The sequence below is a fragment of the Triticum aestivum genome, chromosome 5D, assembly GCF_018294505.1.
Source record: "Triticum aestivum cultivar Chinese Spring chromosome 5D, IWGSC CS RefSeq v2.1, whole genome shotgun sequence".
NCBI lineage: Eukaryota > Viridiplantae > Streptophyta > Magnoliopsida > Poales > Poaceae > Triticum > Triticum aestivum.
Window position 1 is genome coordinate 301,792,731 of NC_057808.1, and position 25,036 is coordinate 301,817,766.

The window sequence follows — 25,036 nt, forward strand, 5'->3', positions numbered from 1 at the left end:
TTTAATTATAGTGCAACATCATCTCAATATTTACGTGGCACCACAAATACTTGCTTATGATACTGCAATTTGTTAGAAAGTAAGAAAGGGAGACAATTCTTTGGGAGTGGTCTTAAAGGGACAATAATGTATAGTCCATTATAATTCATTTATTGTACGTGCATATATTTTGATTATTCTTGAATGAGAGCAGCCATTGCATATGCATATCGGCTTTCATCTGGAGTAGGTGCACTTCGTGCATGCATGCACATGGGTGTGGGTCGACGTGGCGACTGGCAATAGATCCAATCCACTAGGCATGACGTACGTTAATTAAGACGGCTTTTACAAGTCTTGAGATTCAGTCAATCATTATGCTCCCCCGCACCCAGAGTGTTCTCCCTTTGTGTACACTGCTTAAGTTATCATAGTTTCCTTTAAACTAAGTTAACTAACGAGAGATTTACCAGCACGAGAATTTTGGCCGGCGGTTTGGGATATGGCTCGCGCGACCTCGCGGCCGCGACTGGCGCCGCCGCATTGATCTCCTTCCTCCAGCCGCCATTTTGGCCGCCGAGACCAGATCCAGGCTGCTCTCCGCGTCCTCTCTCAGCTGCACCCCTTCTCCCCTCCAAGCTCTCGCGGCGCTGCCTATGGCCCTCGCGTTCGTGTCGTCTTCTCCGACTCCGTCGGCCGCCTCGACTGCTGCCGCCGCGCTGGCCGCGGCTGCTCTTGCCTCCCGCATGGCCGCCCCGGCAGCTGGTGGCCGCCTGTCCCGCTCTGGACTCCCGCCGAGGTCGGATGCGGCAGCATCAAAGACGGCGCAGTCGAGCATGCTTTCTCTGCCGAGCTCCCGGCCTCCCCCGCCCGGCGTGGCGACGTTGCCCGCCCTGGACACAGCGCGTGCTGCTCCAGGTCGTGCCCCTGGCCTGGTGGACGGAGGGCTTGGGTCCCCGCCGCGGATTGGGTGTCTCCCGTCCCCGGCCTCTGCTGACGCTGCGACGTCGTCCCTGTTTGCTGCTGTGGGCGTGCCGTCCCCGACTCCTGCCGGCGTTGCTACGTCGTCCTCGACTCCTGCGGAAGTCTGGGCGCCACCTCCGGCTGCTGCTGCTGAAGCACCAACCACGACTACTGCTGGCCCCGCTACATCGTCCATGAACCCTGCTGGCTCCGCTACATCGTCCTCGACTCCTGCAGAAGTGGCACCACCCTCAACTCCTGTCGGCACTGTGCTGGGTCTGGACAAGGCACAACCTGTTTTGTGGAGCTCTCTTACCGACGACGAAGAAGATGAGGAGGACGAGGTGCTGGCCCGGCAGACACCGCCGCCTGCTACCAAATCCTCAATTCCGGCTGCTCGGCCGGGCGTGGCATATGATGCGGATTCGTGTGGAGGTTGGCAGAAGGTGTTGTCACGGGGCAACGTGCAACGTCCAGCGTCACTAGCCCCTACATTGGCTCCTCGTCCTGTCCCTGCTTGGCTTCATGGAAGATGTTACAGATGCCTCCTTCCCGGACACCGCGCAGCGGAGTGTCGAGATCCTTTTAGGTGTTCTCGGTGTAGAATGGTCATCGGGCACGTGAGTGCCGCAATGCCTGGCGTCCCCTCAGCTTTTTGGGAAGTCCTACTCTGTCACCATTGCCTCGCCTCCCAGTCCGGCAGCAACAAGCTCCAGCTCCTCGCAAGCACCAGAAAGAAGCCTCGTCCCTCTCGAAGACGTTTGGTCGTGATTCTTGGGCATCAATCGTTGCTTCTCCTGTTGGCTCCGTGTCCTTGGCGGATTTCCCAGTGCGGCCTGCCTTGGAGAGGCAGGCCGAGTTGCTGCGCTCTGAGCTCCTTGGTATGGCTTCCTTCCGGGTTGAGGAGACGGTCCAGCCTCTGCGTGATGTCATTGACTCCATGCAAGGTTGGATGTTGCGGATGGAGAGCTTCATTATGCGAGCTGAGGCTACACTGGGCGCGCTCTCGCTAGCACCGCCTGTGTTGCAGAACGCTCATGTGTTGCGCCCTCTAGTTGTGCCTGATGACAGCTTCGAGATCGAGAGGGGAGCTGAGCTTTATGGTCGTTTCTCCCCTCGTTCTAGAACCAACTCGCCGTCGTCAACCTTTGGGGGATTGGGCAATGATGTGGTTGTGACTCCGGTGCTGCAGATCATGCCTGAGCTTCGAGACCTGTGTGGGGGTCCGGTTCTACCTCGGTCCATCGAACAACTGAAGGTAGACACCCCTGAGGTCTCGATTGTGGCTTTACCGCCGGCATCACCCCAGGAGTCTAGCCAGAAACTTGATGCCGAGGAGTGTGGTGATTTAGACCTTCCAATCTCTTGCTCGTCTAAGTCCATTGGGTGTCAGGCGTCAGCCAGTCCACCTCTCGGTGTCATGGAGCGCGGAGTTTTGGATGTTGCTAGCCTTCCCTCATCCGCGACCATTGAGCAGGTGATGCCTGTTGACATGACCATTGAGGCAAGTGTGTTGGCACCTACTCCAAAGCCAGATTCTCTCTTCGCGAAGGAACTTTGTGATTTGCTCGCTAGTGTGGAGGTTGCTAGACCTGGTTTGCGCAGGTCGATTGCTTGCCTCTTGACGGGGACGCCAATAAGGGGTAAACAAAAGAAGGCGGGCAAAGGAAAGAGTGGCGCCACAAGCAAGGCGTCTTTGGGTGCTTGATGGATGACCTACTCTCTCTCAGCATGTCCTCTTGGATTGGGTTCTCATTGTGGGTTGAAAGGTGTTTGATGCATTGTGTTGAGGTGTTCTTGTTGGGGGTCTCTTGGTGTAGTAGCAATGTCGGGGTTCGTGGATGTTGTATATTCGAAGAGTCTGGCGGGAGTCGCATGCGCGGTTGTGGGGTTTATTACCATGTGAGTAGTTAGTCCGTGCTTTATCTGTATTGGTTTTCGCCCGGTTTTTCGTAAATTAACTGGGCAATTCTGTTCTTCTTAATTAATCGATGAGGTAAAACTTTTGCCTCCGTTTCGAAAAAAAAACTACCGAGAGATTTTTATACCGAAACTGTGTGCACGATGCTCCTTGGCCGATATGTGCACGATAGAAAATCCAATGCTCTGCTAGTCTTTCATTGCTTGCACCAACGGTTTGATCTTTTTGTGTCGTGTGAGAGTCGGCTGAGCTGCTTCGTGTGTATAGCAAGACTCTTTTTATACAATACTACCTTTGTCCTGATTTATTAGTTTCCTTATATTTTGGATCAAACTTTGACCTTTGATTTAACTATAAAAACTAAGCTATATACCAAAGAAATAGTATCACCGAAACTTCTTTCAAATATGAATCCAACAACATAAGTTTTATGACATACAACTAATATCTTGTTGGTTAAATCTATGGTAAAATTTTGACGCAAAATATGAATGAGACTAATAAATCCGGACCGAGGTACTAACAGCTAGAGATGTTAAACAAAAAGTGCGCGCGTGACTCCTTCCCAAGGCGACGCAACCAGTCGCAACGCTTGGCCTCGCTAAGCCTCCACCTCCTGCTTCCTATCACTGTCACGGGAGCCTCCGCCGCTGGCGGAGTGGCCTGTTCTGCCTCGATGGGTAGCTCACTCGTGAGAAAGGGGCCTTAGAGCATCTACCGCCGCAACTTGCAAATCTGGCCCCTCAAATGCCCGCGGATGCGACCGGGCGCGTCCGCGGACACTGACCGGTCACCTCTTAAATTTTCACTTTCACAGTCATGTCTCACATTTTTTTCCCTATACGTCCGGTAACATGTATGTGATTGATAGAGATAAATTGAGAGAAAGAAAAGAAAGAATAAGCAAAGAGAAAAGGTCGGCCAAATCCTATGTGGCAAATGTAGGATCACTGACGGGACAGCCCGGGTATGAGGGCAATATAAGGAGTGTCGGACAGCCCGGGTATGAGGGCAATATAAGGAGTGTCGGACAGCCCGGGTATTTAAGGAGGCTATGAGGGGTCCAGTTGGGTCAACTTTTTTTCTCTCTCTCCTGTCCGGTCAATGGTCCCTGCGCCCGCCTGGTCAATATGAGGAGTTCGGCTGTAGATGCTCTTGCAACATCGGGTGGCCGGCACATCATCGTTCATGGGCCGTGTTTGGTGCTCCTCCTTCCTACTGTTGTCGTGGTAGCCTCCGCCGATGGCGGAGGGCCCTGTTTCGCCTCGGTGGGCAACTCACTCGTGAGAAAGGGACCTTACAACATCGGGGGGCAAGCGGCACATCGTCGTTCATGGGCCGTGTTTGGTGGTACGATGGAGGCCCATCATTAGTTCGTGAATCTTTGGACGGAGCCTCCTGATATCAACCTCAACGAGAATATTACGGATGCCATCATTTGGAACAATACCCTGTCGGGCGAGTACTCTACATCTTCGGTCTACCAAGCCCAACTTCATTACCCAAAAGACTCCCCTTTGTCGTCGGTGTGAAAATTTTAGGCCCCTCAAAAGCATAATTTTTTTTATGACTCATTATTCAAGACCGAGTGTGGATGGCGGACCGGCTTCAACGGAGGGGTTGGCCAAATTGTGGACTTTGTCAATTGTGCAAGAGGGAGCCGAAGATGATGAAGCATATTTTGTTCAACTGTAGATACTCAAAGCACATTTGGAGCGAAATTGCAAGATGACTTGGCATGCTGTGGACTTCGACGAGTGGAATAATTTCAATTCGGTCAAGGAGCGGAGGATCCCCACGATCAACGCCAATGGCGGCACAAGAAAAGGCATTGGCTCGCTTGCTATGCTTGTATCCTGGAAGTTTTGGCGTTGAGTTAATAAAATCCTCCCTTTATCAAGAAAAGGAGCTTTGGCGTGAGAGGAACGCTTAGATTTTTAGGAATGTCTCATTGATGCCGAGCACCGGTGTTACTAAGGTTAAATCGGAGGCCGCTCTTTGGGGTTTGGCAGGTGCAAATCATCTTAGATATTTGACGTCGCGAGAGTAGTATACTTATTCATAAACTCTCTTTTTAGTTTTTTTTTGCGGATAAAAAGAAGTGTATTACTCAAGAGCAAATAAGTTCATCCCTACACAGACTAGGGATATTAGCCGGTCCAGAACGGAGCCAAACAACCGTGCGGTTCTCCGATCTACCAAAATTTGCTAAAACATGACTTATTCGTAAACTCTCTTTTTAGTTAATGAGACGAGTCAAAACTTTAACCTCCGTCGCAAACAATATAAACAAATACGACGCTGCTGGTTCTTGTCTGAAATGTACTGTATCAAGACGTCCATGCGGATCGAAACATGCATGATGGTGTAATGATGAGACCATGCGCACTGATTGAACAAACCAAATAAGAAAATGGAGAATCGTTGCACACAAGGTATGCATCAGATCTGATATCATATGACCTTGTCTTTCCTCTGTACCCCCTTTCCAAATAGTGTACGTACTCCTGGATAGCGGTGGTTGATCGCTCGGGTCTGATGAATATGCACCCATCCACAATCAGTACACGCATTGATAGCCGTCGCTTCTCGCTGCCATGGCCATGGGTGGTGGGGTGGGGACCGTGCGGCGGCCCATGCCTGCCGCATGCATGTGTGGGTGTGCGTTCTCGGAGAGCAGGCAGGCCCCGGCGCCTCGCCGGCCTGGATGTCCGCGCGGGGCTCCATGGGGGAGAAGACTTGTGGGTTCAGGACCTTGTTGATCGGCTCTTGACACGGAGGAACAGTGCTCCCAACAGTCATGGCTAGGGCGCCACGGCAACGACCAGCTCAGGTGGGCACGAACACAGCTGCTGCACTGAACGAACAGTCATTGGTGGTTCACACGTACCGTACGTAAATGCCACGTCGAAATATTAATATTTGTCCACCCTCCACAGTTAGTAAAAAAAAAGAGAGAGAGAAGTACTACATAGAACTTTATTTTTATGGCCTGTTTATGTCTAAATCGTTAATTGGAAAATCACGCTTTCATCCGGCCGCTACAAATTACTCCCTTCGTCCGGAAATACTTGTTGGAAAAATGGATGTATGTAGATGTATTTTAATTCTAGATATATCCATTTTGATCCATTTTTGCGACAAGTAATTTCGGACGGAGGGAGTACATTTCTTTACAGATTTGCTAATTCCAATCTAAATGAGAATTTGTTAGGTCCCATCTAACTTCCTTGCTGTCCAATCTATAGCTTCAAGATTCGTGTTTTTCAGCGCAGGCTCTCACGTGTCGTGGGCAAGCGCTTCTAATCCACGCACAGGTCGGGAGATAGAGCAATTGTGTGCCTCCGTTCCCCCTAGCGCGTGCTTTGGGCCGGCACATTACCGGGAAGGACGCTCCTATTTATTTCGTTTCTTTTTTTTCCTTTTTTTAATTCAATATTTTTGGGATTTCAAAATAGTTCTGAATTTCAAAATAATGATCATGGATTCGAAAAAATGATCTTGAATTTAAAAAATAATTCAAAATTTTCAGAAAATGTTCACATATTTCAAAAAATTGCCACAATCTAAAAAAGATCATAAATTTAAGAAATGATCAGGATTTGAGCAAATGTTCAAATTGAAGTGTTAGAATATTTGTATAATGTTTGCAAACTCAAAAATTGTTCATGATTGTTTTGGAAAAAATCGCAATTTCAAAAAATATCTGGGAATTCAAACAATGTTCATGATTTTAACAATCATGACAAAAATGTTCCCGAATTTGAAAGATGATCGCAAAATGAAAAATAAAGAAAAATGAAAAATAGAAAAGGAGAAGAAAAAAACCCAAAATGAAAACAAAACAAAAAAAAAGACGGTATGGGAAGGCTCTAAAACCTTCCCAAAAGAACATGGAGTATGTCGAACAAGAGAACTTTGGTTGGCCCAATGTTGTGTGTGGTGATTGCACAGGGATGCGATTGCTCGCTACCCAGCGACCTCCGCAGGGTCACCCCTGTGCGCAGCCCCTACAGTTTGCCGCAACGTGCAACAAATAGGGTTTTTCTTGGAGGCAGATTGGGGATTTTTCTGGCCAGTCTATCCGGAGACAAGGCCGAGCACAAGGAACTGCGGAAAGATGTCGTCGTGTCCAACTTCCGCAGCAGGTTTCATAAACCCATCGCCTTCCTGTTGCCCAGGCCGACAATGAAGTGCGCTAGGAAGAAGCACACTCGTCCAACAAATGTTCGCCAGTGCAAGGTTGCGAGTAGGTTCATAACTGTACTATTGTTTCCTCCTGTGATAGGTTAAGATAATATATTGTTGATTTAAAAGCAATAGTTCATATAGATCATCAAGCTCTAAAGTATCCTTACTAGGAACCATGCAAAACCCGGCTTCATTCATTAGGTTTTATTACTTCAAGAATTTGATTTGTATATTATCAATAACAAGGGCGAATATAACCAAGTTCGGTTTAATCTTATATTGCTCAACCGCAACATAATTTTGTGCAACAGGTGCAGATATAACCATTCTTGAGAGAAGTGAACTCCCAAGCTTCTTGGTAGCCATAATGGTAAATTATTGAGTTTTCTTAACCTGTGAAAAATTGGCTAACGACAAAAACAAATTAAAAATAAAGCAAAAATAGATAACAAGAACTCTAGTAACCTTACCAGGGAAAAATACTTCCTTGGCAATGGCGCCAAAAAAAGGATTGATTACCGTCGATCCAGTTTCAGATGTAGATATAGCCTTTTTCCCTAGAGATCCTACAATTTATCGAATCCATAAAGTGATGATGCTTGGTACGATAATTTCTACAAGTAATTTTTTTGGGGAAAGGCCATCATGGCTAGCTTTATTAACTCAAAGAAGACTTACGTTGTTCACTAATTGGCTGATCAAAAACCCAGGAGGTTCGTCAATCCAATTTTCATTACATTTATTAGAAAAACTAAATTTTGCTACCTCGTGGGCTACTGAGTTTGCATCACGAAAACAGTGTGAAAAGATAACCTTCCCTATCGATGTTACCGTGTCAAAACATTCTGCAAAGATTGCCACTGCTGCATCCCATCACTGTTTTTGTCCCTGGCAATTGTTAATCACATTCAAAGAATCTGACTCGGCTTCAATTCTATGAAATCCCAGAGCGTTTGCTAGATTTAAGCCATCCCGCATCGCTATTGCTTTAGTTGTCACTACATCAGCCGCTATTTGAATAAATCTGCATTGAGTTGCAATAAAGCGCCCTTTGTCATCCCCGAGAATGCATCCCGTTGCCCCAGATCCCACATCTTCATGGAAAGAGGCGTCAATGTTGAGTTTGATGAATTTAGACCTCGGTTTCCTCCATTTGTGCTCAATGGGTTCGCTTTTGCTTCTAATGGGCTTGGAGTAGTTTGCGACAATTGCTAGGACCGAACTTGTCCATCTGTATGGGGGTGGAGAAGAATCGTGGTGAGTATGTCGTCGCCTCAACCACCAGATATACCAACATCCGACTACTATAACTTCCTTTGTTTTCAAACTGGGCATAATGGAAAGTGGGGAGTCTGGTTCCAACAGCAAAAACTCCAGAATGGCGGAACCCGAGAGATCCACACAAGTTGCTTAATCTATGCCTTCCAGGAGGCCAAGACCCCTCCAGAATTCCCTCGCCAAGTCACATTGGAAGAGTAAATGTCTCATATCCTCTGGTCCATTACGGCAAACTGGATACACATCAGTGACCGGTAGATGCTTGTTTGCGAGTATCGAGAACAATGGGACAATACCACGTAGAGCCCGCCAGCAAAAGATTTGAATTTTTCGTGGCACTTGAAGCTCCCATAGATGCTTCCAAATCTCAGCTCTCATGGCTGAAGTAGAGGATAAATTTCCCATGAAATGACCTCTGAATTTGTGCGCCCATTGTTCATGGTAAGCCGAGTTAACAGAGAAAATGCCACTCCTTATGAGGTTCCATGCAACAAAATCATCAAAAGCCTAAAAGTTGAGTGGTATTTGAAGAATTCTATTTGCATCCACCGGGTAGAAAATTTGTTGGATTAACTGCTCGTCCCACTGACTAGTCACTGGATCTATTAATTCCACAACTTTAACAAGAAATGTGTGGCCTCGGGGTGTTATTACCTTTCTGTCCAGACTCGAGGGAATCCATGGGTCATTCCAGATGTTCACCTCTTCTCCTGATCCAATGCGCCATATATACCCCCTCTTAAAAGTAGTAAGTCCAGCCACAATGCTCTGCCATGTAAAGGAAGAACCCTTCTTTGGCCCTGCATGTAACAAATCAGTGTTTGGAAAATACTTTGCCTTCAAAATCCGAGCACAAACCGAATCAGGGTTATTTATCATTCTCCAACATTGTTTTGCAAGAAGTGCCAGATTAAAAGAATGAAGACCCCTAAAACCATGCCACCATCTCTCTTCGGAATACACAATTTTCACCAAGAGAACCAATGCAATATTTTATTTTCCTCTTCATCTCCCCACTAAAATTGAGCAATGATATCTGTAATATCCTTACAGACCCCCTTTGGCAAGCAAAAAACAGACATAGCAAACACAGGTATAGATTGAGCAACAACCTTTAATAAGACTTCCTTACCACGTGTGGACAGTTGCTTCTCCATCCAACCTTTCAAAAGCTTCTTAATTTTTTCACGAAAATGTTTAAAGCAATCACTCCTATTAGCTCCCACCATAGCAGGCAGCCCAAGATACTTGTCTGACAGAGCTTGGTTGGTAATATTCAACTGTTGACAGATCTCATCTCTAGCTTGCATATTAGTATTTGGGCTGAAAAAATACTAGATTTTCTCACACTTACCAACTGTCCCGAGTTGTCACAATAGGTTTCCAACAACTCCTGTAAGGAAGTTGCATTAATCATATCTGCTCTCATGAGAATCAGAGAATCGTCAGCAAATAAAAGGTGTGAAATTGACGGTGCATTCCTGCACACTCTTATCCCATCTATGCCACCAACTTCTTCTTCATACTGCAATATGCTAGAAAGACCTTCTGCACAAATCAAGAAAAGGTAAGGTGATAATGGATCACCCTGCCAAATCCCTCTGGATGGTGTGAACATATCTGTTTCTTGGGAATTATACCGCACCCTGTATCTTACTGAGCTCACACACTCCATAATAAGCTCAATCCACTGATTATCAAAACCCAACCTATGCATCATATTTCTCAGAAAAACCCACTCCACTCTGTCATATGCTTTATGCATATCCAGTTTGACATCACATACGCCCGACTAACTGTTCTTTCTATTCTTAATTTTGTGGATGCACTCATAAGCCACAAGAATATTATCAGTAATCATTCTACCAGGAACGAAAGCACTCTGAGTGGGGGAAATAATTTCTGGTAGAATACTTTTTAGACGAACATCGAGCATTTTTTATATGATCTTGTATAAAACATTGCATAGGCTTATAGGACGGTACTGAGTAATCAACTCGGGAGAGTCCACCTTAGGAATCAACACTATAGAAGTGTCATTCCATTCCTCTGGAATGTGCTTCGAGTTGATAGCATTCAAGACAGCTTCAGTAATTTATTCTCCCAGATATGCCAATATTTTTTTTAAATAAAGCATGTAAACCATCTGGCCCTGGGGCTTTTAAGTCCCCTATGCTAAAAACAGCTTTCCAGACATCATCAGCAGAAAAAGGAGCCATTAGATAATCATTCATTTGGTTTATTACCTTACGGCGTACCTTTTGTAAAACCGCCGGATCAGTGTGTTGAACCTCTGATGTGAACAAGTTCTACAAGTACTTGTTATTTCAAGACGTTTGAGTTCGCCTAACAATTCGCAAAGGCGATGAAAACACTAATAAAGATATAGGCCAGGGCTTAAGATTTCACCTGATGTCGTGTACATGTGCTCAATAGACAAACTAGATAAATCAACCTGGCACTAGTAAATATTGTTACATATGTAGTGCATGAACTATGTGTGAGATGCGTCCAAATAACCCCGGGACCGATTGCCGCCGATCGAGGTGTCCAACCAAGACCCTATCGACTCATGGGGTTATCTCGGTTATAGAGGATAACCAGACCAACACACTAGGCGTTTACTGACTACACCTAAATTACCACCACATATTTGATTCCGGCTATCATACTAATCTTAATATCACCGACGTCGACATATCTTTCATCTCCTCTCCGTGTTCCGATATTCAGTATCTCGGGTACCATCGAACCCTAGGATTGAGGTAGAGACAAAATAGTTGCAGAACACATATAAATAACGTTCTCTCAAAGTAAATCAACAATCCCTTAATGTGCATACATGTGGCTGCACAGCCCTTAGGCCGAGGGAACTACTAACACATCGCGAATACATCATAAATAGTAGACATTGTAAGCAAATTTACTTGAAGATAAATGATTGGAAGTCTTACAATGTGGATGATCGTGGTGTAATCTCTATTGCAAGTAATTGAACAAATGAAGATGGAGGCTATGGTGGAGGAGATGGTGATGGTGGCGGTGCAAACGCAGTGTAAATGGGAATTGTTACTGCTGCAAAGGTAAACTGGCGAACTCCAAAACTCTGGGGAGTCCTCGAGCTGAAGGGTTTTCCTCTCCTTTTTTTGAACACGGGTTTTCCTCTCCTTTACATAGTGAAAATGGACGGACTAGGATTTTGGGGCGACTCTACTATGAATCAGCACCGGGTCCTTTTGCGAAAGTCGTCAGGGATGGTGTCATCGAGGCGGTGGCATGGAGTACGACCAACGATGGTCAAACCATGCACAATCTTATCGTTTGGAGACTCTAGTGCATGCCCAGTTGAATGGCAATGATCTCCATGCTCAGTATGTTCAATATATGACTAGAAGTTTCACGTGAAATCACCCATTTCTGCAAGGAACAATATATACAAGGAGATTTGTGATCCTTTGAATTTATTAGTCATTAGTAGGTAAATTGATCGAGTGAAAATGAGTGAAAAATCCACTCATCAGCACGCATCGCTAGTTTCACTGTCGCCACGTCAAGTTTAGACGCCGGTTTTGGGGCAGGCATCATCGATGGAATTGATAGCAATCGACTACTAGTACCTTTGGTGGTAACATAGGCAGCAGACACGAGGAGGGGCGGCTGCCTAAAAGATCGGCCATGACGATCAGAAGCCTGGCAGCAAATTTTATAGCAGCAGCTAGCCCCCACCCCGGGGTAAGGAAATGTTCTTGGTCACCACCACCCACATATTTTGCAAAGGATAACTTTGATGCTTCTTTTGATTGAAGACAATCTAAAGGGAACCACTGGAGTTGTTATCCGTTACAAGAAAGGGAAGTTTTTATTATTGCAAATAATTCAAATATAGAGCTTGTCCATGATATCCCACAGCCAAAGTAATTGCAGCCAAGGAAGGTTTGTTACTTGCTGAATCATTAGAATGTTAGTAGTCCCGCAGAAAAAAATTAGAATGTTAGTAGAATTGGCGTCAGTCCAGACAACATGAAGCTTATCAACATGTTAGACTTAGAGATAAACTTGTGTTGTAATCTCAACAAACTCTCTCTCCCTCTCGTTCATCTATCTATCTCTGTAACGAAAGCCGTATCCATGCGGTTGGTAAACTTGTAAGCCACGACAGAGGCTTTCTGCCTTCGATCAATATATACCCGCGGCTCCCTTACGAGGGAGTAGGAACGCTTCCATCTAACTTGGTATACAGAGCCATCCTCTTTCCATCTATCTAGCCAGAAGCTCCACCGATCGCCAGAAAACCTATCGATCGCCAGAAAAACCATCCCGTCGATCACCCAAGCAGATCGCCATGTCTTCCTCCTCGGCTCCGGTCTCCCTCAACCTCGGAGCCCCTCCCGCCGAGAAGCTCACCAAGGGAAACTTTCTCTTGTGGAAGGCACAAGTGATGCCGGGCCTGCGAGGAGCGCAGGTCACCGGCCTCCTGGATGGATCCGATGCAGCGCCCCCGAAGATGGTGGAGCAGCAGCAGATGGGCAAAACAACGCTCATGGTGCCGAATCCTTTGTATGCGCCATGGCTGACCAAGGACCAGCAAGTCCTCAGCCATCTCCTGAACTCTCTGTCAAAGGAGATCCTCGCCCAAGTTGTGAGTAAAGAAAACACTTTTGATCTATGGACTGCTATTACCACCATGTTTGCCTTGCAGTCTCAATCTCGGATCACGAATCTGCGAATCGCCATCACCAACACCAAGAAGGGCTCTATGTCAAGTACTTCATACATCGCCCGGATGAAGAATCCGGGGGATGAACTTGCTGCAGCAGGCCGCCCCGTCTCTGATCCAGAGATGGTGGACTATGTCCTTGTCGGACTGGATCGGGACTATGATCCGGTTGTGGCAGCTATTGGCGTCGTCAAGACTTCCATCAGCGTCGATGATCTCTTCGCTCAGATCGCCGCCTTCGACCAGCGGATGGAGATGCTGGGTGATGGCTCCGACGCCGGCTTCAACACCTCCGCGAACTTGGCGTACAGGGGGCGTGGCCAGTCTCGTGGCCGTGGGCGTGCATGCGGCAACAGAGGCCGCGGCCGTGGGAGGCGCTCGCCCTCCTCTTCTCCAAGCAACAACAGCAGGCGAGGTGGTCGTCCCCAACAGCAACAGCAGCAACGGCCATTGCACCGGGACTATCCCGAGTGCCAAATCTGCCTCAAGCATCACCGCGGGGGCGCCCGTGCGTGTTGGGATCGCTATGAGGAAGATGAGTACGAGGAGAAGGAGGCAAACGTCATCACCGACTCCTACGGCATCGACACAAACTGGTATGCAGATACCGGTGCTACAAATCACATCACAGGGGAGCTCGATAAGCTGACGGTTAGAGACAAGTATCGTGGACATGACCAAGTGCATACTGCAAGCGGTTCTGGTATGGAAATCACTCATGTTGGTAGTTCAATTGTCAAAACCCCCATGAAAAATTTGCATCTAAAAAGAGTTCTCTATGTCCCTACAACATCAAAGAATCTTCTTTCAGTTCATAGGTTTACTTGTGATAATCGTGTTCTCATTGAATTCTATCCTTATTTCTTTTTGGTAAAGGACTAGGACGCGAGGAGAGTGCTTCTTAGGGGCAAGTGCGTGGGAGGTCTTCTACCCACTTATATCGTCTTCATCATCATCCAATAAACAAGCTTTTGTTGCTGTCAAGCCTTCTTCAGCAAAGTGGCATAGTAGACTAGGTCATCCTTTATCAGTTATTGTTAAATTTGTTCTTAGCAAGAATAAACTTCCCCACTCTCATGAATCTAGTATTGAGTCTGTTTGTGATCCATGCCAGCAAGCTAAAAGTCATCAGTTGTCATATCCTATTTCCTTTAGTATTTTCACTGCACCCTTGCAATTTGTGTTTTCAGATGTTTGGGGGCCAGCTCCTACTTATGTTGGTAGACATTCATACTATGTAAGCTTCATCGATGACTATAGCAAGTTTACATGGATCTATCTTCTTAAGAAACGATCTGAAGTGTTTCAAGTTTTCAAGAATTTTCAAAATCTTGTTGAGCGAAAACTAAACACCAAAATCATTGCAATGCAAACCGACTGGGGAGGTGAATACAAGAAATTAAATCTCTTTTTTCAAGAACTTGGCATCTCACATCATGTATCGTGCCCCCATGCACATCAGCAGAATGGCTCGGCCGAAAGGAAACATCGCCATGTTGTTGAAGTAGGGTTAGCTCTACTAGCAAATGCATCCATGCCACTAAAGTTCTGGGATGAAGCATTCTTGACTCCTACATATCTTATTAATTTGCTTCCTAGTACAGTCATCAAATTTGAGACTCCCATCACACGTCTTTTTGGTACTACCCCTGACTACAAATCACTTCGTGTATTTGGTTGTGCTTGTTGGCCCAACCTTCGTCCATATAATGCACGCAAGCTTGCATTCCGTTCCAAAAAATGTGTATTCCTTGGATATAGTCCAATTCACAAGGGAGTTAAATGCCTTGATGTTTCCACCGGTAGGGTTTATATCTCTCGAGATGTCGTATTTGATGAATCTGTCTATCCTTTTGAATCTCTTCATCCTAATGCCGGAGCAACTCTCAAGAAAGAAATACTTCTTCTACCACCACATCTCCAAAGCATTGATCATGGGGGCGATAATTGTACTGATCCAACTGATGATCCTACTAGTAGGACTGTTTCTTCTCATGTGCAGGATCACGCAGCAGAAATCGGTGCAGAAAATGATCAACACTTTGAAGAAAATGATTTGGTATTTCATGTGCCGGAAGGAGACGCGGAGCACGGGGCAGATCCTGCGCAGCCCAGAACTCCTGTGCGCCAGGCCGCCTCGGATCGGGTGCGCAGATTCGCGCCGGATCACGTGCTAGGCAGGAGCCCGCGCAACCAGTTGGAGGGCGACACATCATCACATCCGGACGGTGCGCTGCGTCCCGCACCGCGTCCCACGCGCGGGCCCGAGACAGCGACAGCGACAGGAGGATCTGGGTCCGCTTCGGGATCCTTGACCCACGCGCATGTGCCGGCCAGTAGCACGAGATCTTCTGTGGCTGCTGCTTCTGATGAATCGCCCACACCGCAGGCTACACAGTCTGAACCGGGATTTGCTGCGGAAAGCGAATCTGAGATGTCTCCAGGATCCTCTACGGCTGGCTCTGCTGCCTCATCTCCTGTGTCGCAGATTGTTGCACGACAAAATCAACCAACTACAGTTTCGTGTGTCACGACTCGGCTACAGAAAGGTATAACAAACCCAAAGGTTAGAACTGATGGCACTATAACATATGGCATGTTGTGTATCACAAGAGAACCAACAAAATTAGAAGATGCATTAGGGGATCCAAAGTGGAAAAGTGCAATGGATGAAGAATATTCAGCTCTCATGAGAAACAAGACTTGGCATCTTGTACCTGAGAAAAGAGGTAAAAATATTATTGACTGTAAGTGGGTCTACAGAATCAAGAAAAAGGCAGATGGCACAATTGACAGGTATAAAGCACGTCTAGTTGCAAAAGGATTTAAACAACGTTATGGTTTAGACTATGAAGACACCTTTAGTCCTGTTGTTAAAGCTGCAACTATTAGGCTTGTGCTAGCTATTGTTGTGTCCAGGGGATGGAGCTTGAGACAGCTAGATGTTCAGAACACGTTTTTGCATGGTGTTCTGGAAGAGGAGGTTTACATGAGACAACCACCTAGGTATGAAAGTAAGAAAACACCTCATTATGTGTGTAAGCTTGACAAGGCACTTTATGGCTTGAAACAAGCACCAAGGGCATGGTATTCAAGGTTGAGCTCTCAGTTAAAGTATCTTGGTTTTGCTGCATCCAAGGCTGACACATCACTCTTCATTTATAACAAAGCAAATACAACTATATTTGTGTTAATATATGTTGATGATATCATAGTTGCAAGCTCTTCTCAAAGTGCTACTGATGCTCTTTGCATGATCTAAGTTCAGAGTTTGCTTTGAAGGATCTTGGTGATCTACACTTCTTCCTAGGTGTTGAGGTTAAGAAGATTCAAGATGGCATAGTATTAAACCAGGAGAAATATGCTACTGAACTTCTAACTCGTATGGGGATGAAGGACTGTAAGCCCTCACCCACACCATTGTCCTCTTCAGAAAAACTTTCAGCTTTTGAAGGAGAACCACTTAAGGAAGAAGAGAGCACAAGATACAGGAGTGCAGTAGGAGCCTTACAGTATCTGACACTGACAAGACCAGATATATCCTTTGCTGTTAACAAGGTTTGTCAGTATCTCCATGCACCTACTACTGTACACTGGACAGCTGTTAAAAGAATTGTACGATACATAAAGCACACTGTGAGTCTAGGTCTTCAATTCAGACGCTCTAATTCTTCCCTGGTTAGTGCTTTCTCTGATGCTGACTGGGCAGGATGCAGTGATGACAGAAGGTCAACTGGAGGTTTTGCAGTTTACTTTGGCTCTAATCTTATTTCTTGGAGTGCCAGAAAACAAGCCACAGTATCCAGGTCAAGTACCTAAGCTGAATACAAGTCATTGGCCAATGTTACTGCTGAAATCATTTGGTTAGAATCATTGCTTAATGAGTTGGGAATCAAGCAGCATCGTGTGTCTTGTCTGTGGTGTGACAATTTGGGAGCCACATATCTCTCTGCGAATCCAGTCTTCCATGGTAGAACCAAGCACATAGAAATTGATTTTCATTTTGTATGAGAAAGAGTTGCAGAGAAGAAGTTGGACATACGATTCATTCCTTCCAAAGATCAAATAGCAGATGGTTTCACTAAAGCCTTGCCAGTCAAGCTGTTTGAAGAATTCAAGAAGAATCTTAATATAGGATAGTTGATTAAGGGAGGGTGTTAGACTTAGAGATAAACTTGTGTTGTAATCTCAACAAACTCTCTCTCCCTCTCGTTCATCTATCTATCTCTGTAATGAAAGCCGTATCCACGCGATTGGTAAACTTGTAAGCCACGGCAGAGGCTTTCTGCCTTCGATCAATATATACCTGCGGCTCCCTTACGAGGGAGTAGGAATGCTTCCATCTAACACAACATACTGAATGAAGATACCTTTGCAGCGGGAATTGCAGTAGCAGTGTTTAACGATTTCTACTATATATCGAGAGAGTTTGTCAAAGTAAGTTTCATACTTGAGTTCAAATCAGCCAACCCTGTCTTTGGGCTCAAGGCCGCTGGGTTCGACCCGGGTGTGAATATCTAATTATGTTTCTCATTCTTGTATAAAAATATGCTGAGGGGGTGCTTGCCGCTCTAGTCTCGGCTTTTATATTTGGCATTGCAAAATACCAAGACATCCATATACTTTGGTTACATGATCCTCCTCCGCCTATCATGTACCTCTACTGCTGAAAGATGTAACCTTAGATTTTAATGAATAAAGAAAAGAGGTACTTTGATCAGTAAAAAAAAACGCTGGAAATATTCCTAACCCTCTCATAGAACGGTTCTCCAGCTTGTCTTCCACCTGTGGCAGGATCTGCAGTCGGTGTCGTCTCGCACCGATGTGGTAGATTTGGAAATTAGCTGCTAATGTATCATTGGTTTTGTGTCACAGATTCTTCATGGCAGCCATGTAGGAGAGCAGCTATCATAAAAATGACTTCGAGTTGGATTAGGAGCCGGGAAAGAAAGGCATAATTAAGTGTTGCTGGCGTGGGATTCCGAGATGGCCTCAAACTCAATAAACTTGGCACTTAAGCTTCAAATGCACGCATGCAAATCCGGTTTCCTGACGGATCACATCACATACGCATCCACGGTTTGGATTCGGCATCACACCTGGCCTGAGCTCATCAATAAAAGGGAAGGCAGCCAACCTGCTGCCTCGCTCTGACCAATCTTCTCTTCTCCAGCTTCCAATCTTCACCAATCACCAATCACCAGTCCTTAGTCCTTACCCAGCGAAGCGACCGGCGTCCCCTGTTCCCTTCCCATGGAGATTGCCTACCCCTACGGCGGGGAGCTCACCAGGAAGCACAGCTTCGTGTCAGCAGAGCCGTTTGACGCCAAGATCGACATCATGTCCGGGCAGAAGCGCGCGAGGGAGATGGAGATCCTTCGGCAGCGGTTCCAAGCAGAGCTCGTCGCCGTCCGTCGCCTCCTCCACAAGGCGGCCGTCGTGCTAGCTCCCGCCTCGTCCCCGTCGGCTCCACGCGTCAAGAAGAGTCGTCCAAGGTTCTTGGCCGAGGAGCCGCCGGCCAAGAAGAGGAAGGTGTCTCCTCCCATTCCTGTGATCAATCGCAAGAAGGCGCCAACGAAGAAGAAGATGACGGCCTCTGAGCGGGAGTGTGACGCCCCCGATTTGACCATACACTAATCATGCACGCAAATGTGTACGATCAAGATCAGGGACTCACGGGAAGATATCACAACACAACTCTAAAACATAAATAAGTCATACAAGCATCATAATACAAGCCAGGGGCCTCGAGGGCTCGAATACAAGGGCTCGATCATAGACGAGTCAGCGGAAGCAACAATATCTGAGTACAGACATAAGTTAAACAAGTTTGCCTTAAGAAGGCTAGCACAAAAGTAGCAACGATCGAAAAGGCAAGGCCTGCTGCCTGGGACCTCCTAACTACTCCTTGAACCCGAACTCCATGTAGAATCATCCTCGGGACCTCTAGCTCCTGGACTCCAGCATCTGGTTGCGACACCCAGGTATAGATAGGGGAAAAGAGGGAGAAAAGCAACCGTGAGTACTCATCCAAAGTACTCGCAAGCAAGGAGCTACACTACATATGCATGGGTATATGTGTAAAGGGTCATATCGGTGGACTGAACTGCAGAATGCCAGAATAAGAGGGGGATATCTAATCCTGTCGAAGACTACGCTTCTGGCAGCCTTCATCTTGCAGCATGTAGAAGAGAGTAGATTGAAGTCCTCCAAGTAGCATCGTATAGCATAATCCTACCCGGCGATCCCCTCCTCGTCGCCCTGTTAGAGAGCGATCACCGGGTTGTATCTGGCACTTGGAAGGGTGTATTTTATTAAGTATCCGGTTCTAGTTGTCATAAGGTCAAGGTACAACTCCAGGTCGTCCTTTTACCGAGGGACACGGCTATTCGAATAGATAAACTTCCCTCCAGGGGTGCACCACATAACCCAACACGCTCGATCCCATTTGGCCGGACACACTTTTCTGGGTCATGCCCGGCCTCGTAAGATCAACACGTCGCAGCCTCACCTAGGCTCAACAGAGAGGTCAGCACGCCGGTCTAAACCTATGCGCACAGGGGTCTGGGCCCATCGCCCTATGCACACCTGCATGTTGCGTACGCGGCCGGAAGTAGACCTAGCCCCCTTAATACAAGCGCGAGCTTACGGTCCAATGCGGCGCGCGCCACTCAGTCGCTGACGTCAAAAGAGCTTCGGCTGATACCACGACGTCGGGATACCCATAACTACTCCCGCGTAGATGGTTAGTGCGTATAGACCAAATGGCCAGACTCAGATCAAATACCAAGATCTCGTTAAGCGTGTTAAGTATCCTCGAACGCCGACCAGGGCCAGGCCCACCTCTCACCTAGGCGGTCTCAACCTGCCCTGTCGCTCCGCCACAAAGATCCACTTGCGGGTACTCCTACGAGCCGACCCGACTTTAGTCACCACATGTGTCATGTATATAGTATATAAGTATATACCCGTGATTACCGCCCAGGTGATCACGGCCCGATAGTATAGCACAGCAGATGGACAAGAATGTAGGGCCACTGATGGAAAACTAGCATCCTATACTAAGCATGTAGGATTGCAGGTAAAGGTAACAACAGTAGTAGCAAGGATAGGCTATGCATCAGGATAGGATATCGGAAAGCAGTAACATGCTACACTACTCTAATGCAAGCAGTATAGAGAAGAATAGGCGATATCTGGTGATCAAGGGGGGGAGGCTTGCCTGGAAGCTCTGGCAAGGAGAGGTCGTCAACACCGTAGTCGAACTGGGGGTCGCCGGCAGTCTCGGGGTCTATCGGAAAGAAGTAACGGAGGGGGAACATAATAAATAACAGAGCAATCAAAGCATCACAAAAGCGCAACATGGCAAACGCGGTGCTAGATGTGCCCTAACACGGTAGTAGGTGATACTGACGAAGGGGGGAAACATCCGGGAAAATATCCCGAGTGTTTGGCATTTTCGGACAGATGGACTGGAGGGGGAAAGTTGCATGTTTGCTATGCTAGGGATGTGTGGCGGACGAATAGACTACGTATCCGGATTCGTCACGCCGTTCTGAGCAACTTTCATGTACAATTTTTTCATCCGAATTACGAATCATTTTCTATGATTTTCTTTAAGTCTTATCAATATTCTAGATTTTCTAAATTACTTTTAATTCGAATTGACCAAGTCAATTTGACTAGTCAAAAGGAGAGGTGTGGCCCATATGTAAGTGTCACAGGGTCAATTTAATTAGTCTAAAGTAATTTAAACTAGTGGGGCCACATGTCATCTGCACATTACGCTTTTTATTCCACTAATCTAATCCTAAACTAATCTATCTCTAATTAATTAAGCTGGCCAGAGGCACAGTCGGGTGTTCACCTTGTGCACACACGCACGGCCATGCCCAAGCATCAGCAGCAGCCGGCTGCAGCAACTAGTGGCAGTGGTAAGCAGAGCAGCAAAAGGCGAAGCATCAACAGCGGCCAAGCAGCACAGCAGTGCAAGAACAACAAGCAGAGGGCGAGCAGCAGCGACAGGTAGCCGCAACGCAACAGCAACAGACAACGGCAGCGCCGTTAGTATGCAGAGCCAGCAGCAGCAGCAGGCGCGCACACGCGGGCACACAGGAGCGAGGCAAGGGCGCGACGCAGGGCTTGCGAGCGCGCGTGTGGGCGGCTCAGATTGTGGCCGGGATAGGCAGGGGGCGGGCGAGCGCAAGCTCCGTCCATGCCGGCCGAAGTGCGGGGCGGCTAAACGGCGACAAATCGAGGGGGCGAGCAGGGGGAGCGGGCAGAGGAGCTCACAGTGAACTCGGGGACGTGGTAGGGGTGGCCGGAGGTGGACCGGAGCGGCGGCAATCGACGCCGGACGCCGGCGATGTACGCGTTGAAGATGAGGTCGATGGCGAGTGTACGGGTCGTCCTTGCTCGATTCAGTGCTCGGGGTAGACGAAGTAGACCGCGACGGTTCTCCTGGACATCTTGGTGCGTCGAGGGGAGGCCGGTGGAGGAGATCGGCGGCGATGGCCGCGGTGGCTGTGGCAGGGATGACGGCTCGATGCGGAACGTACATGGTCTTTTGGCTTCGATCCAGAGGCGTAGGTGAAGGAGACGAGGTCGGGGAGGCTCCTGGCCACCTTGTTGTAGCTCGGGGATGCCCCGGAGCACGGCAACGACGACGCCGGCGGCGACGGGGGTCTTGGGCGCGAGCTCTAACAGAGAGAGAGAGAGAGAGGGAAGGGAAGGGGATTGCGAGGCTAGGGTTCGCCGAGGGGCCGCGGGAGCGATCTAGTAGGCAGGGCAGGGGGTGCGGATGGCCGACGTGTGTGCATCGCCGACAATGGCGCCGGTGGATGAGCGCCACGCCCACCCCTGCCTCTGTAGCTGGAGATGGGGGGCAAGTTGGGTGTGGACTGGGCCGTTTTGCTAGATGGGCCAAGGGGCCCAGTAGATTAGGTTTCTTTTCTTTTTACTAGTATTTTTCCATTTACTTTCCTGTTTATTTATTTAGCCACTGTTTTGTACTTTCTTTTAGCTTCAAAATATTTTTTTTAAATGTAAAACCTTGCCATATAATTACTATGCATTATTTTGCACTGCCACAAAAAGTTTGGATTCAAAATAATTTATTAAGTTTGAGTTTATATTTAAATGGGATAAAAAGGTGTCATTGGTCCATTGTTTTAATATCCAGGGGAAATTTTATATAAAAACAAAATGTTAATTCTTTCATGCAAATTGTTAGTGAATATTTGCAACCTAACGCACATTTTTATTTTTCCATTTGAAAACTTTATTTATTTGACTTTAAATTAAATTTGAATTCGAACGGGATTCAAATCATCGCGAGATTGACAACAGTAATTGTGGTGACGTGGCATCATTAGTAGAGAGTTACTGTAACTTAATTACTCGGGCGTCACAATTCTCCTCCACTACAAGAAATCTCGTCCCGAGATTTAAGGGGGGAGTAATGGGGAAAGGATTTGGTTAAGAAATTCTAACGGATCTTCTCGGCCTTGGTTACTCTTCTCGAAGAGGTCGATCCATTAAGTTGATGCCTTCATTCCTCTTCTCCGGGTCATTATGATGAAGTTGCCGTCCTTCCTTCAGGATCTTCACCGTACTTACGAAAGGTTAAGAGGGGAAAACTCTATAAGGGTGGATTCTAACAGGATTGAGCATCAGACGGTTAACTCGGGGGAAGAAGCATAAGTATCTCTCGAATTGAAACTTAAGAAGATATCGAGAGCAAAGTAAGAAGGTACCATGAGAGGTTTCAAATGGATAGGTAATGGTTCGATGTCTGAAACCAAGTGCGAAAAGGGTCCAGAGCAAGGAGATTAAGTATTGCGTATGTTACGAAAATAGATCACTAGGAAGGTGGCCCGTGAATTACATACGAGGCCACACGCGAGGAACAACCTTGGGAACAGGGGGTGTACAGGAGAGTCAGGTTTCGATCCTGTGGAACTGTGGGTTCTGGGCCCACCATGTGGTTTTTTTTATAGGAGCAGTGACATCTTGCACGGACATGATAGCAAGGCATGTCAGAGAGTACCCTGTCAGTTATGTCGGCAACACGTTGGTACCAAGGGCGAGGGACAAAGAGAACCATTTTCCTGCTCGTTGAAACGAGGCGGACCATTAGGCAAAGTTCTCGTCCATCGGTGGCTACCGGGATGTCATCAACAATAGTAACAGGGTCTTGCTGACAGAATTGTACACCGAGGTGTTTACATAAGCAGGAGAATATTACTGCTTAGATCATATAGAACTCAAAGAAGGGTTAAACAAAACAATGGAAAGGAAAATATCATTATCAGATTAAACAGAACAATGGAAAGGAAAATGTGTTTAAACACATATTTCAAGGGTATATTCTTCCCAAGGGTAAGCAGAGCATGATATCCATGTCGGGATATAACGTAGAAAACCCTTTAGGAAAGATGAGAGAAATTTCATGCCATTACCCATACAACGGTGTTTGGATAATTGATAAAGAAAGTTTAGCATTGTGCTTCAAATGTTCTTATTGAAATTCGGAGTACCACGGACATGCTTCGAGATAGCATTGACATGGTCTTCAAGCAAAAGATAGACTTGGAATACACAAGGATTCATCAGGAACAACATATAGAATAAGTCTTTCAATTTCCTCATGGAAGAATGGTTAACCATGCTAAAAAGGGAATTATAACAAAAGGTCCTTTGGCTAGGGGTGCTAAGCAAAGACACCACCTTATCGGGTTATGTAGAGACCAATGTTATAACTCTTGGAAATATGTTCCAACCATCATATCTGACCGAGATTCAGATATGATTAGTGTCACGATACCTCAGACTTAGGATGCCTGAGAAGAAAAGGTGCGGCACAATTTGACGAGATGACATTGTAAGATTCTCGGGAAATGAACTATGGAAGCGAGTTCCGAAACAAGAGTCCATCAGTATACCAACGAGAGGATGAGGAGGTGGCTGATTGACTCAGCGACAATCCATTGAGATTTCCAAAAGATGGATTTCCACAACTATGTGACCAAGGAGATAACATTAGCTAGATCGAATGATATAATGAGGTATGCTCGAGGAAAACATACCCAATTAAACATTGGTTGAAAGGTGCACCCGAAATATGGGATGGGTTGCACGACCAACGTCGGAATGGTGATTCAATAATCAATAGTCTAAGAATGAACGGCCGACCATTGACTTCAAAGCAATAGGGTTGCTAGAAGTTTTAGAATCCGAACAACACAGTTCACCTGTTGGTATCCCGGTTGGAATCAACACGTGAACCTGGAAATGAATGGAGATGGCGAGAAGTATTACTATATCAGGAATTCTTAAGAGGTGGGGCAATCCTCACAACATCCTTGACATGAAAGATAGTAATACTTCAATGTAGAACATAACATAAGCTGGTTAGCAAGGAGCTCCATAACATGATCAAGTTTGTGATGAAAGGAATGTAAGGATGTTGTCGATGGTAACTCAAATTACCAAGGAACGAGGATGGCACTTATCATCAAGAATTCCATTGATATCCTGGAAGGAGTCAAAATGTTGATGATGATCACGACATTTTGTTGTCGAGGGGATCCACGAAGAAGCAATTGATCAGCGACTGCATCAAGCAAAAGGACTGATGCAACAAAAGATTATTGGAGCCACAGATACTACACAAACTCGGGGTCAAGTTTGTTGTTCGAGGTGAAACGATATGACGAGGAAAATCGACGTAAGCTTAGCTCATCGTCGAAAGTGGTGCTCCGGGAATGAGGACCAGGTAGCACAGTTAAAATCATCAAGATAAAGATATAGCCGAGCAGGCTAGGGATGACGTGATCGAGTACGAACTCGTAAGCAAAGGAGATTACTAAGAGTTGTTTAATCGTGATGCGGACTCGATTCAGTTATCGATGTCCTTGAGTGTTTAATAACTCGGAGCCCGTGAAAAATTGGAATCAATGAGAATGTAATTCTTGATGGAGAACTCA

At 46.5% G+C, this 25,036-nt stretch overlaps 1 protein-coding gene across 1 annotated transcript; it reads right to left on the reverse strand.

Moving 5' to 3' along the window:
* Positions 1-445: 445 nt before the first annotated feature.
* On the reverse strand, positions 446-1,412 carry LOC123120527 (histone-lysine N-methyltransferase, H3 lysine-9 specific SUVH3). Its single transcript, XM_044540536.1, has 2 exons — positions 1,259-1,412; positions 446-1,173 (listed from the first exon to the last, which is right to left on the reverse strand). The coding sequence occupies exon 2, from the start codon at positions 1,136-1,138 to the stop codon at positions 446-448; it is 693 nt and encodes a 230-aa protein (XP_044396471.1). The 5' UTR covers positions 1,139-1,173; positions 1,259-1,412.
* Between the last annotated feature and the right edge of the window lie 23,624 nt (positions 1,413-25,036).

Bases quoted from the DNA above. Each gene is read 5' to 3' on its own strand.
- LOC123120527 (XM_044540536.1), bottom strand. From the start codon at position 1,138: ATGGACGATGTAGCGGGGCCAGCAGTAGTCGTGGTTGGTGCTTCAGCA.